Below are 14291 nucleotides of genomic sequence, written 5' to 3'. Positions count from 1 at the left end.
TTTACTGAGTCCCAACAGTGTAAATCCTGACTATTGATCTAATAAAAATTAGGACTATATTGAGCGTGTTGAGGGGATAGAATTGTGTGTATTTGTGGAGTGGGGTTTTGGAAAGGAGAGCTAATTTATCATCTTCCATAGTGGGAAGTCAATAGAAAATACTAACACTTAAAAAAAAAAAAAATCAGGAAATAAGAGTATAAGAAGGTCATTTAGAGACTTGAAGGTAAATACCAAAAGGAAGAGTAAAAGAGTTGAAAGTAGCTGTCCCTTGGGAGTTGGAAATGGTGGTTGAGGGTAGAGGAACTGTTCATTTTCTTAATAACACCTTGTAGAATTGTCTCTTTAAACTATATATAAGAATAAGTTTGATTAAAAAAAAATAAGCCAGAAATAGTGTACACATATTTGTATATAAAATATAACATATGAAAGTTGTATGATGAACTCATATTGTCTTCCCTACTACTGGGAAGAAACTATTACAGATTTGTCATATATTCTCAAGTATAGCTCATTTTCTATTCCCTCTTAGTTCTTCTCTTACCTTGACTAGAACAGACTTTTTATAACTTCTTTAACTGCCTGCATTTTCCCAACTGGGATCCCTACAAAGGCTTTTTCTTTAAACATAATAGAGCATAAAAGGGTGTAGGAAAGTATTCTGAATAGAATAACTCCTCCTCTCTCTCAACTTCTTTCTCTCTTCTCCAGAGCACAGAGCTGTCATGGAAGCTGCTTTTGTGTATGGGACCACGTACCAATTTGTCTTAACCACAGAAATTGCCCTTTTGGAAAGTATTGGGTATGTATAAGAAGCATAAGTTAACAATTTTAAGTTCACTTATTTCACATTACTTATTCAGCATTTCCATTATACTCCCACAGTGTGGACTTATCTGAAAGGAATCGTAACCAGATGTGAATATATAAATGAAACCTGAAATCCTCTTCATTACTATTATCTGCTGTACTAAAATGAACTTAAATATACAGAAGGGATGTTAAACTAAGGTGAACGAAGGCAGTATGGATAAGCCACAAGATGTGATCCCTTGGGTGGCCACGTGTATTTTATGAATAGATCTGCCACAGTGATCAGATAGGTAATAAAATAACAGCTTTCATAACTAAGCTCCAGAGATTCTTCCTGAGAGTTCCGTAAGTTACTATACCAGAAAAATCTTAAATATATTTGAGTACAGTTTTGAACAGAATGTTTTAAATGTTTAATTTTCTTGTCTAGTTTCTAGCTTACAATTTTAGGTAGAGACCTTCTTTGGACTGCTTTTGGCTGGGCAACCTAGGGTTAAAGTTTTTCTTCTGTTTAGTACATGGGGACACAAGGAATAACCAGTACATTTGAAGACTTCTAAGTTTGGCTTCAAAATGCTCTTCAGGAAAATGAATCCAAAGCAGGGCAAAATGGTGATTGTGTGACCTTTTTAAACCATGCAAGAGTTTTTAACAAGCCCTCCTGCTCACCTCTCAGAAAATAGTGACTATTTGATATACCACACACAATTAATTAAATCCCAGACATTTTACAACTTTGTAAACATGGAGGTTAGTACACAGAAAACTGATAAAGTGAAACAATTTTTTTTTTTTTTTTTTTTTGCGGGGAGTGGATAGGCAGAGAGTGAAGTGCTTGCAAAGAAAAGTTATGTTTTTATTGCTCTGTACGACATTAACCAGCATTCCTTTTTCTATCTTCTTATTGAACTGCCATTCTGCTGGTTCCCTCAGTGAGTTAAATAAAACTTTGATGCATGTTTGCTATTTGTATAAGAATTAATGTTTTTAACAATTTGAGAATCATGCTGACAGTACCCTAAAACTTTACAGTAAGTAGTCACTGAGTCTCAAGATACTTACAGTGAGCAGTAGTATAGCCAGCTACTTTGCTACTCCCAATGTAGACTACCAGTTTCCCATCTTGGAATGGGGGAACCTTGAGATTCTCAGTCCCATTATGATTCTGTGCTAGCCCCACACTTTCTCTGAGGGTTGTTTGTATTTTCTCTTGCATTACTAGCTTCTTCATTTTTCTGTTAATGAATAATTGCAAGTAACAGTGACATGCTTAAAACACAGAGGTTTGGTTATTTATTGGCAAGGTATAAGTCCTCTCATTTATTTTACAAATACTGTTCAGCAAGACAGACTATATATTGATCTATGACTAAACATGGTAATGTCCTGGAAGGATTTATGCTTTCCCCCATTTTAAAAATGAGAATTTAAAAATGTACAGTTATTCTGTTTTTCATAAACGTTTGAGTACATGACATATTGGAGAAGTTTGCATTCTCATTTATTCATGGCTACAAAATGGTGAGGAGTCATATATGGACCTGATGTGATAGCAGAGGACTGTGGATTCAGAATAATGTAGTCCTGGGACATCACTTCTGAGTGAAGTAGTTAGTGATGACTTCGAGTTGTCTCCTAATGGGGAAGAGGTGAATGTATCTTTTCTTTCATTTGTTCTTTTTATTTTTTTCTTTCCTTTGTTCATTCTTTCATTCAACAAATATTTATTGAATGCCTTCTATGTTCTAGGCACTATTCTAGTTGCTGGGGCGATAACATTGCATAATCTAGTATATTAATTGTTATATTATGTTGGGCCTGAGTATGTTTGAAATGTCAGTTAAGAAGGGTATATATGCTCTGTAATGGCCTATATGGGAAAAGAATCTAAAAAAGAGTGGAGATAGATAGATAGATAGATAGATAGATAGATAGATAGATATCTGATTCACTTTGCTGTACACCTGAAACTAATACAACATTGTAAATCAACTATACTCCAATAAATTTTTTTTAAATGGTAAAAAAATAAAAAAAGGGTATATGTGATAGGTAGTACAAGAGGTAGCATGCTATAGAGACACCAGTACTTTCTGCTACCTCCCCACATTCCCTTCTTAAAGAATCTGTGTATAGGCCAAGAAGGGTGTTACCCCTACCTCATACATATCACAGTCAATTAAGTTGGAGGTGGCCACCTGACCTAGAGTCATCCAATCCATGGACTTACCTGAGCAGATAGGATGCCTTTTTCCAGGAACTTGGAATTGGGCATGGAAAAGCTGGACTATACAGCATTTTGGCTCTCTTGCCCGCAGGAATGTTTTGCCCATGTAGAAGTAAAGCAGAGAGAGTGGGGAGGTAAAAAGTGTTGATGGCCAAATGTCCCTGAACTCTTGCTGTTCAGATCTATACGTTTATTTTGTGATCCAGTTACTTGAATTTTCCTTGTATTCTGTGAGATGCTCTTCTAAACTACCAGTAAATCCCCCTCACTCCCACCTTTTTGGTGTCTGTTACCTACAACCAAATGATCCCTGATTAAATAACTTTCCGACATTATTTTATTATTTCAGAGGTTATGATAGGTAGTCCAACCTCAGCTGGGTCCTCTTGCTCTCAACACTTTCCTTTCAGCAATATGTGACTATTTATGGTTCCTCTCAAAAAGTTATACACTTTGATTGGGTCTTGGCTCTATAGTTCCTTTTGTCTGAAATACCCATTAGTCTTATCTTCTTGGAGAAGTCATTCTCTCTTACTGTTTTCAGTCTCTATGATGATCTCCCTTCCCTTCCCTTCCCTTCCCTTTCTTCTCTTTCCTGACTTGAGGCAGAATGAAATATTTCTTTGTTTCTTATAGCACTTTGTATATTCTAGCACTTATGAATCACATTTTCATTTTTTTGCTAAATATATGTCCTTTAGCCTAAGCCCCTCAAGGATTTGAATCATCTAATTCATCTTATTCTCTTATATTTAACATAGGGCCTAACAGTGTAGGCATTAAGTAATCTTTGAATGATCATTTCTTTAATCACTGAATCTATTAGAAATTACTTTGCAATTAAATTTGAAATCAGTGAATCTTGGAGCTCAGTTGAAGCATGTATCAAGAATTAAAATAATATTGTAAAAATAAAAACTTGCAGTATTTTGCCAAACTCTACTAATGCCATATGGAGATTTATAAAATGCTATTTTAATTTTGGCAAACCTTACTTAGTCACTCTAAGTTTATCTTTGAATTCTCATGAAGGGAATGCCAAAACTCAAATTATAAGCCATATTTGCTGAGCTTTGTAATATTTCAGATACAAACTCACTAACTCCCACAAAGTGTCACATGGTTTCTATCTTAAGGCATGTTTTGGCTGAATTTTATTCAAAACAGATTTGGGTTTAAATTAAACCTAGAAAATTTGTGTTACAAAGCTTTATTTACTTAGCACAGCTATAGAAAAGCTACTATATTTTAAGATAATCTCATTGTCCTCAAGGTGACAGTCTTTTATCTAAAAAAAAAGATTATGTAGACCTGTCTCTAATTTAGAAGCTACCATATGAAAGAGTTCAGGAAAAAACTGTTTATACAACTCAGAAATTTCTTATATCCTCTTTTTTGCTTAGGTCCATTTTATTTTGTTATATTGTTTTAGGATTTTACCAAAACAGTAATTCAAAAGCATGGACAAAGAGATTTGTTATATCTTTCTGCATGGTAGAAGGATCACACGTTGAACTTCAAGTGGGTCTGTCCCTAATTTTTAATTTACAGCTCTGAAGATATAGAATACGCACATCTCTATTTTTTTCATTGTAAACCAGTCTTGGACTTGACCCAGCAATGTAGGAGGACACTAATGGAACAGTCATTGACTACACTGAACATTCATCGTTTTATTAAGACAATGGAAGCACCTCTGCTGGTATGTGTCTTATTTAAATATATTAGATAATTCATATATAAGATTTATTGTTTTGATTCACAGATATGCATTTTACTTAGATGAGCTATATCTTTCCCCCTTGGACATATTTATTTCATTTAGGTAGATTTAGGAGTAGTACCTTATTAAAGGTAGAATAGAAGATAGACTGTATTCATAAAATGATATTTTAATGCCTTGAAATGTTGTTTTGAAAATGCCTTGAAGTGCTGTTGTTTTGAAATCCAATATAGCACTGTAATTATAATGGTAGTTGTAATGAACTGTGGAAATATTCTGCGGTAGTTATAAAGAACTGTGACCATTCTAAGATCACAAAGATTACATCATGGGTTAAGAAAAGACCTCTTTTGTGAATGTTTTGATCCCTGTTTTAAAAGTTCCTAAATATTGGAACTATAGCATTTCTGGTGCCCCACTTTCCTTACTGTCAGCCTGGAAGAATTTTAGAGAGACTCAGTAGGTGATCAGCAGACTTTTCTCTCTGAAAGTTCGAAGGGTTGTCCTGAGCATATGTAAAACCTTCAGTAGGCCTTCTCACTCACTATGTCCTTTTTAAATAAAAATTGTGCATATGTGCCATAAATAATCCAAACGTGCAGCAAAGTATAAAGAATAAAAAATTTAAAAGCCACCAGTTCCCATCATTCAGAAATGAACTGTTAGATGCACACCAGTCATCTCTGCATCCATATAGATACATACAGATAGAGGGATGAATGGATTAATGGACATATATTGCATGAGTTACTTTATAGTAAGAAACATTATATTTAATCTTATTTGAATTTAAGAGAAGAAAAAGAAACTGATGTGAAACTAGAGGAATTATGGAACTTTTGAGATATTGTTTCTTCATTAGAGGGCTTTTTAGGAAATATTGTCTTAAGTGTTGAAGTGATTATGAACAACATTAAGAAATGAAAATCATTATTTAAAAAACTACATATTTCTATTTTAGCTAATATTGATTTACTCTTTGCTGTGAAAGATGAGAATACTAACTTCTTACATTTATTTCCATCTCAGCTCCTCTTACCCTCCAGATTTTAGTTTTGTGTTATTTTACATTGTAAAGGTTATAATATTTATACTGTGTTCTATAACCATAATTCCCACTTTAAAAAAAAGCCTTTCTTCCACATTTAAATAGATTCAGAGCTCACCAGTCCCAATTTTACTGGCTTCATTCCTGAGTTCTTTATTTTGGTCAGTTTTTATTTGGTTAGATTTTGGCTTCAAACAACTAAAAAAAAGAAGCAGTATGTAGATCTTTTTTCCTTTCCTTTCACTGGGGGACAAGAGGGGACATTTATCTTATTTCCATGGGGAGAATATCCTCTGAATTTGGTTTGATCTTCCATTTCACCACAAAGCCCAGGTCAGTTCCTTGTACAGTTCTTCACCATTTCTCTCCCTCCTCATTTCCTTTTCTTCCAATGTTGAGATATTAAGAATTCTCAGGATTTTATCTATTCACCAGTAGACATTATCTATAAACATTAATAAAAAATGGAAACTGGGATTCAGACTTTTGGTAAATTCTGGATGCATGATCACTGCAATTATATGCATTATTTTACTTCTAAGCATGTGAAAATAGATGCAGGTTGAAGTTTTTGTGTGTGCATTTGTGTGTGTGTATTTGTATCTATTTTAAGTAGATAGGGTACTTGGGTGTTTAATTATTGTAGATATAAAAGCACAACTGCGTCTTATAATCATGATAGGGGCATGTCATTTTAAGTCTTGACAAACTGAAAACAAATCTTAAGCATAGGAACTTTAAGTGATTTCAATCTTAAGTCAATTAAGTGAGATTCTGGCAGGCATGGAGTTACCCTAGATGCCTTCTTAAGATTCCCAGCCATGAAAACAGATGGGAAAATGGTACAATTATTGTGCTGTTGGATAATACCAAGGACATTTTGGAATGCTGATGATCTTCTCTATGATCAGTTTATTCTGATAGATAGAAAATTTTTATCTGAATACTAGGAAGAATCTTCAAGTGCAAATACCTGATAAAATATTTTAAAATAGATAAATTATTATATAATCATTTTCCTGTAAATTTTTATTTATTTTTTGTTTGTGCATCTGAGATAGCTCTCTGTCTCAGACAGATCCAAAACACTTGACTTAATTTAAGCCTATTCTTATATAGGTAATTAGAAGGATGCTATTATGGTTTATTCAGTTAGCTTCTATTATTTCTTGCAGGCTCATGTGGCAGTGTACAATATTATATAGAAAGGTGTTGGCTCCTGACATTATTGTCTCATATCTTTTTTTTTTATTGTGGCAAAAAATGCAATTTACCCTCTTCACAATTTTTACAAATATACACTACAGTATTGTTCACTATATGCACGTTGTTGTACAACAGATCTCTATAACTTTTCCATCTTGAATGACTGAAACTCAGTATCCATTCAAAAACAACTCCCCTATTCTCCTCTCCTCAGCCCTGGCAACCACCATTCTACTTTCTGCTTCTGTGAGTTTGGTTACTTTAGAGACCTCTTATAAATAGAATCATGCAGTATGTCTTTTTATAATTAGCTTATTTCACTTAGCATGATGTCCTCAAGGTTCATCCATGTTGTAACATGTTAGGATTTCCATCTTTTTTAAGACCAAATAATATTCCATTGTGTGTGTGTGTGTGTGTGTGTGTGTGTGTGTGTGTACAGACGTATATGTATCAATATCACATTTTACTGATCCATTCATCCGTTGATGGATGTTTAAGTTGCTTATACATCTTGACTATTGTGAATAATGCTACAATGAACATGGGTGTGCAAATATCTCTTTGAGATCCTGTTTTCTTTTGGATATATACCCAGAAATAGGATTGCTGGATCATATGGTAGTTCTAGTTTTGATTTTTTGAGGAATCTCTGTACTGTTTTCCATAGTAGCTACACCATGTTACATTGCTGCCAGCAGTGTGCAAGAGTTCCATTTTTCTCCACATCCTTGCTCATACTTGTTGTTTTCTGTTGTTTTTGTTATTGTTTTTTTAATACTAGCCATCCTAATGATTGTGAGGTGATATTTCATTGTTGTTTTGATTTGTGTTTCATTGATGATTAGTGATATGGAGCATCTTTTCATATGCTTGTTGGCCATTTATATATCTTCTTTGGAGAAATATCTGTGTAAGTCCTTTGCCCATTTTTTAATTGGTTATTTTTATTACTGTTGTTAAGTTGTACGAGCTCTTTAAATATTCTGGATATTAACCCCTTATCTGATACATGATTTGCAATATTTTCTCCCATTTCATAGGTTACTTTTCCACTCTGTTTATTGTTCCCTTTGCTGTGCAGACATTTTTAAGTTTGATGTAGTTCCATTTGTTTAGTTTTGCTTTTGTTGCCTGTGCTTGTGGTGTCATTTTCAGGAAATCATTTCCATTCCAATGTCATGAAGATTTCCCCCTATTTTTTCTTCCAGGAGTTTTATAGTTTCATGCTCTACATTTAGGTCTCTAATTCATTTTGAGTTAATTTTTGTATGTGGTGTAAGATGAGGCTTCCTCTTGATTCTTTTGCATGTGGATATCTAGTTTTCCCAACACCATTTGTTGAAGAGACTATCCTTTCCCCATTATACAGCCTTAGTGCCCTTGTCAAAGATCAGTTGACCATATATGCAAGGGTTTATTTCTGGGCTCTCTGTTTTGTTCCATTAGTCTATATGTCTGTCTTTATGCCAGTACTACACTGTTTTGATTACTGTAGCTTTATAATATGTTTTGAAATCAGGAAGTGTGAGGCCCCAGCTTTGTTCTTCTTTCTCAAGATTGTTTTGGCTATTTAGGGTCCCTTGAGATTCCATATGTATTTTAGGATGGTTTTTCTATTTCTGCAAAAAATGCCATTGGGATTTTGAGAGGGATTGCACTGAATCTCTAGATGACTGGGTAGTATGGGTAGTATTTTAATAATGTTATATCTAATCCAAGAACATGAACATGAATGGGATGTCTTTCCATTTATTTTTGTCTTCTTTTCTTTCTTTCAGCAATGTTTTGTAGTTTTCAATGTACAAGTCTTTCACTTCCTTGGTTAAGCTTATTCCTAAGTATTTAATTCTTTTTGATGCTCTTATATTTATTTATTTATTTTTGGCTGTGTTGGGTCTTCGTTTCTGTGCGAGGGCTTTCTCTAGTTGCGGCAAGCGGGGGCCACTCTTCATCGCCGTGCGCGGGCCTCTCACTGTCGCGGCCTCTCTTGTTGCGGAGCACAGGCTCCGGACGCGCAGGCTCAGTAGTTGTGGCTCACGGGCCCAGCCGCTCCGCGGCATGTGGGATCTTCCCGGACCGGGGCACGAACCCGTGTCCCCCGCACTGGCAGGCAGACTCCCAACCACTGTGCCACCAGGGAAGCCCTGATGCTCTTATAAATGGGATTATTTTCTTAGTTTTCTTTTCATATTGTTCATTGTTAGTGTAAGAAACACAACTGATTTTTGAGGGTTGATTTTGTATCCTGCAACTTTGCTGAATTTATTCATTAGTTCTAATAGTATTTTTGTGGAATCTTTAGGGTTTTCTACATATAAGACCATGTCATCTGTGAACAGAGATAATTTTATTTCTACCTTTCCAATTCGAATGTTTATTTCTTTTTCTTGCCTAGTTGCTCTGGCTAGGACTTCCAGTACTATGTTGAATAGAAGTGGCAAGAGTGGACATCCTTGCCTTGCTCCTGATCTTAGAGGAAAAGCATTCAGTTTTTCACCATTGAGTATGTTAGCTGTAGGCTTTTCATATGTGACATTTATTATATTGAGGTAATTTCCTTCTCTTCCTAGTTTTTTAATGTTTTTATCATGAAGGAGTGTTGAATTTTGTCAAGTGCTTTTTCTGCATCAATTGAGATTATTATGTGATTTTTGACCGTTGTTATGTTAATGAGGTGTATTACAGTTATTGATTTTCATATTTTTTTATTACATGTGTACATAATTATTTTACTGTAGTAAGAATATAATATCAAAATAGGGCAAAGATACTATATACACCCACATAGAAAATTAGCTACTGATGGAAAATGTTTACATTTTAATAACAATCAAAACTAAAATTTAGTTTTTTTCCTCTATTTTCAGTTTCTTTAAGAGGTTTCTTTTTTTTTTGAATTTTCTTTTATTTATTTTTTTATACAGCAGGTTCTTATTAGTCATCCATTTTATACACATCGGTGTATACATGTCAATCCCAATCTCCCAATTCATCACACCACCATCCCCCACCCCACCCCCCCACCGCTTTCCCCCCTTGGTGTCCATACGTTTGTTCTCTACATCCGTATCTCTATTTCTGCCTTGCAAACCGGTGCATCTGTACCATTTGTCTAGGTTCCACATATATGTGTTAATATACGATATTTGTTTTTCTCTTTCTGACTTACTTCACTCTGTACGACAGTCTGTAGGTCTATCCACGTCTCTACAAATGACCCAATTTCATTCCTTTTTATGGCTGAGTAATATTCCATTGTATATATGTACCACATCTTCTTTATCCATTTGTCTATCGATCGACATTTAGGTTGCTTCCATGACCTGGCTATTGTAAATAGTGCTGCAGTGAACATTGGGGTGCATGTGTCTTTTTGAATTATGGTTTTCTCTGGGTATAAGCCCAGTAGTGGGATTGCTGGGTTATATGGTAATTCTATTTTTCGTTTTTTAAGGAACCTCCATACTGTTCTCCATAGTGGCTGTATCAATTTACATTCCCACCAACAGTGCAAGAGGGTTCCCTTTTCTCCACACCCTCTCCAGCATTTGTTGTTTCTAGATTTTCTGATGATGCCTATTCTAACTGGTGTGAGGCGATACCTCATTGTAGTTTTGATTTGCATTTCTCTAATAATTAGTGACGTTGAGCAGCTTTTCATGTGCTTCTTGGCCATCTGTATGTCCTCTTTGGAGAAATGTCTACTTAGGTCTTCTGCCCATTTTTGGATTGGGTTGTTTGTTTTTTTAATATTGAGCTGCATGAGCTGTTTATATATTTTGGAGATTAATCTTTTGTCCGTTGATTCACTTGCAAATATTTTTTCCCATTCTGAGGGTTGTCTTTTCGTCTTGTTTGTAGTTTCCTTTGCTTTGCAAAAGCTTTTGAGTTTCATTAAGTCCCATTTGTTTATTTTTGTTTTTATTTCCATTACTCTAGGAGGTAGATCAAAAAAGATCTTGCTGTGATTTATGTCAAAGAGTGTTCCTCCTATGTTTTCCTCTAAGAGTTTTATAGTGTCCGGTCTTACATTTACATCTCTAATCCATTTTGAGTTTATTTTTCTGTATGGTGTTAGGGAGTGTTCTAATTTCATTCTTTTACATGTAGCTGTCCAGTTTTCCTAGCACCACTTATTGAAGAGACTGTCTTTTCTCCATTGTATATCCTTGCCTCCTTTGTCATGGATTAGTTGACCATAGGTGCGTGGGTTTATCTTTGGGCTTTCTATCCTGCTCCATTGATCTATATTTCTGTTTTTGTGCCAGTACCATGTTGTCTTGATTACTGTAGCTTTGTAGTATAGTCTGAAGTCAGGGAGTCTGATTCCTCCAGCTCCGTTTTGTTCCCTCAAGGCTGCTTTGGCTATTCGGGGTCTTTTGTGTCTCCATACAAATTTTAAGATTGTTTGTTCCAGTTCTGTAAAAAAATGCCATTGGTAATTTGATAGGGATTGCATTGAATCTGTAGATTGCTTTGGGTAGTATAGTCATTTTCACAATATTGATTCTTCCAATCCAAGAACATGGTATATCTCTCCATCTGTTGGTATCATCTTTAATTTCTTTCAACAGTGTATTATAGTTTTCTACATACAGGTCTTTTGTCTCCCTAGATAGGTTTATTCCTAGGCACTTTATTCTTTTTGTTGCAATAGTAAACGGGAGTGTTTCCTTAATTCCTGTTTCAGATTTTTCATCATTAGTGTATAGGAATGCAAGAGATTTCTGTGCATTAATTTTGTATCCTGCAACTTTACCAAATTCACTGATTAGCTCTAGTAGTTTTCTGGTGGCATCTTTAGAATTCTCTATGTATAGTATCATGTCATCTGCAAACAGTGAGAGTTTTATTTCTTCTTTTCCAATTTGTATTCCTTTTATTTCTTTTCTTCTCTGATTGCTGTGGCTAGGACTTCCAAAACTATGTTGAATAATAGTGGCGAGAGTGGACATCCTTGTCTCGTTCCTGATCTTAGAGGAAATGCTTTCAGTTTTTCACCATTGAGAATGATGATTGCTGTGGGTTTGTCGTATATGGCCTTCATTATGTTGGTACGTTCCCTCTATGCCCACTTTCTGGAGAGTTTTTATCATAAATGATTGTTGAATTTTGTCAAAAGCTTTTTCTGCATGTATTGAGATGATCATATGGTTTTTATTCTTCAGTTTGTTAACATGGTGTATCACATTGATTGATTTGCATATACTGAAGAATCCTTGCATCCCTGGGATAAATCCCACTTGATCATGGTGTATGATCCTTTTAATGTGTTGTTGGATTCTGTTTGCTAGTATTTTGTTGAGGATTTTTGCATCTATATTCATCAGTGATATTGGTCTGTAATTTTCTTTTTTTGTAGTATCTTTGGTTTTGGTATCAGGGTGATGGTGGCCTCATAGAATGAGTTTGGGAGTGTTCCTTGCTCTGCAATTTTTTGGAAGAGTTTGAGAAGGATGGGTGTTAGCTCTTCTCTAAATGTTTGATAGAATTCACCTGTGAAGCCATCTGGTCCTGAACTTTTGTTTGTTGGAAGATTTTTAATCACAGTATCAATTTCATTACTTGTGATTGGTCTGTTCATATTTTCTATTTCTTCCTGGTTCAGTCTTGGAAGGTTATACCTTTCTAAGAATTTGTCCATTTCTTCCAGGTTGTGCATTTTATTGGCATAGAGTTGCTTGTAGTAGTCTCTTAGGATGCTTGTATTTCTGCAGTGTCTGTTGTAACTTCTCCTTTTTCATTTCTGATTTTATTGATTTGAGTCGTCTCCCTCTTTCTTTTTCTTTTTTCCTTTTATTTATTTATTTATTTTGGTTGTGTTGGGTCTTCGTTTCTGTGCGAGAGCTTTCTCTAGTTGCGGCAAGCGTGGGCCACTCTTCATCACGGTGCACGGGCCTCTGACTATTGCGGCCTCTCTTGTTGTGGAGAACAGGCTCCAGACGCGCAGGCTCAGTAATTGTGGCTCATGGGCGTAGTTGCTTCGCGGCATGTGGGATCTTCCCGGACCAGAGCTCGAACCCGTGTCCCCTGCATTGGCAGGCAGATTCTCAACCACTGCGCCACCAGGAAAGCCCCTCCCTCTTTTTCTTGATGAGTCTGGCTAATGGTTTCTCAATTTTGTTTATCTTCTCAAAGAACTAGCTTTTAGTTTTATTGATCTTTGCTATTGTTTTCTTTGTTTCTATTTCATTTATTTCTGCTCTCATCTTTATGATATCCTTCCTTCTGCTAACTTTGGGTTTTGTTTGTTCTTCTTTCTTTAGTTCCTTTAGGTGTAAGGTTAGATTGTTTATTTGAGATTTTTCTTGTTCCTTGAGGTAGGCTTGTATAGCTATAAACTTCCCTCTTAGAACTGCTTTTGCTGCATCCCATAGGTTTTGGATTGTCGCGTTTTCATTATCATTTGTCTGTAGGTAGTTTTTGATTTCCTCTTTGATTTCTTCAGTGATCTGTTGGTTATTTAGTAACGTATTGTTTAACCTCCGTGTGTTTGTGCTTTTTCCGTTTTTTTCCCTGTAATTGATTTCTAATCTCATAGTGTTGTGGTCAGAAAAGATGCTTGATATGATTTCAGTTTTCTTAAATTTACTGAGGCTTGATTTGTGACCCAAGATGTGATCTATCCTGGAGAATGTTCCATGCACACTTGAGGAGAAAGTGTAATCTGCTGTTTTTGGATGGAATGTCCTATAAATATCAATTAAATCTATCCGGTCTATTGTGTCATTTAAAGCTTGTGTTTCCTTATTAATTTTCTGTTTAGATGATCTGTCCATTGGTGTAAGTGAGGTGTTAAATCCCCCACTATTATTGTGTTACTGTCGATTTCCTGTTTTATAGCTGTTAGCAGTTGCATTATGTATTGAGGTGATCCTATGTTGGGTGCATATATATTTACAATTGTTATATCTTCGTCTTGGATTGATCCCTTGATCATTATGTAGTGTCCTTCTTTGTCTCTTGTAACAGTCTTAATTTTAAAGTCTATTTTTTATGATATGAGTATTGCTACTCCAGCTTTCTTTTGATTTCCATTTGCCTGGAATATCTTTTTCCATCCCCTCACTTTCGGTTTGTATGTGTCCCTAGGTCTGAAGTGGGTCTCTTGTAGACAGCATATATATGGGTCTTGTTTTTGTATCCATTCAGCAAGCCTGTGTCTTTTGGTTAGAGCATTTAATCCATTCACGTTTAAGGTAATTATTGATATGTATGTTCCTATGACCATTTTCTTAATTGTTTTGGGTTTGTTTTTGTAGGTCCTT

The 14291-nt window shown here is 35.3% G+C and overlaps 1 protein-coding gene across 3 annotated transcripts in view; it reads left to right on the top strand.

Annotated features, from left to right (window-relative positions):
- Positions 1-14291, top strand: part of TXNDC16 (thioredoxin domain containing 16) — a 112169-nt gene that overhangs the window by 35715 nt on the left and 62163 nt on the right. For all 3 annotated transcript variants that reach the window (XM_061182558.1, XM_061182559.1, XM_061182560.1), the window contains 2 exons: positions 715-805; positions 4595-4745. In XM_061182558.1, coding sequence (XP_061038541.1) covers positions 715-805; positions 4595-4745 — 242 coding nt within the window. The remainder of the gene's footprint in view (positions 1-714; positions 806-4594; positions 4746-14291) is intronic.

This window comes from Eubalaena glacialis, chromosome 2, assembly GCF_028564815.1.
Source record: "Eubalaena glacialis isolate mEubGla1 chromosome 2, mEubGla1.1.hap2.+ XY, whole genome shotgun sequence".
NCBI lineage: Eukaryota > Metazoa > Chordata > Mammalia > Artiodactyla > Balaenidae > Eubalaena > Eubalaena glacialis.
Note: the sequence above shows the minus strand (reverse complement) of the source record. Positions and strands in the feature narration are given on the sequence as shown.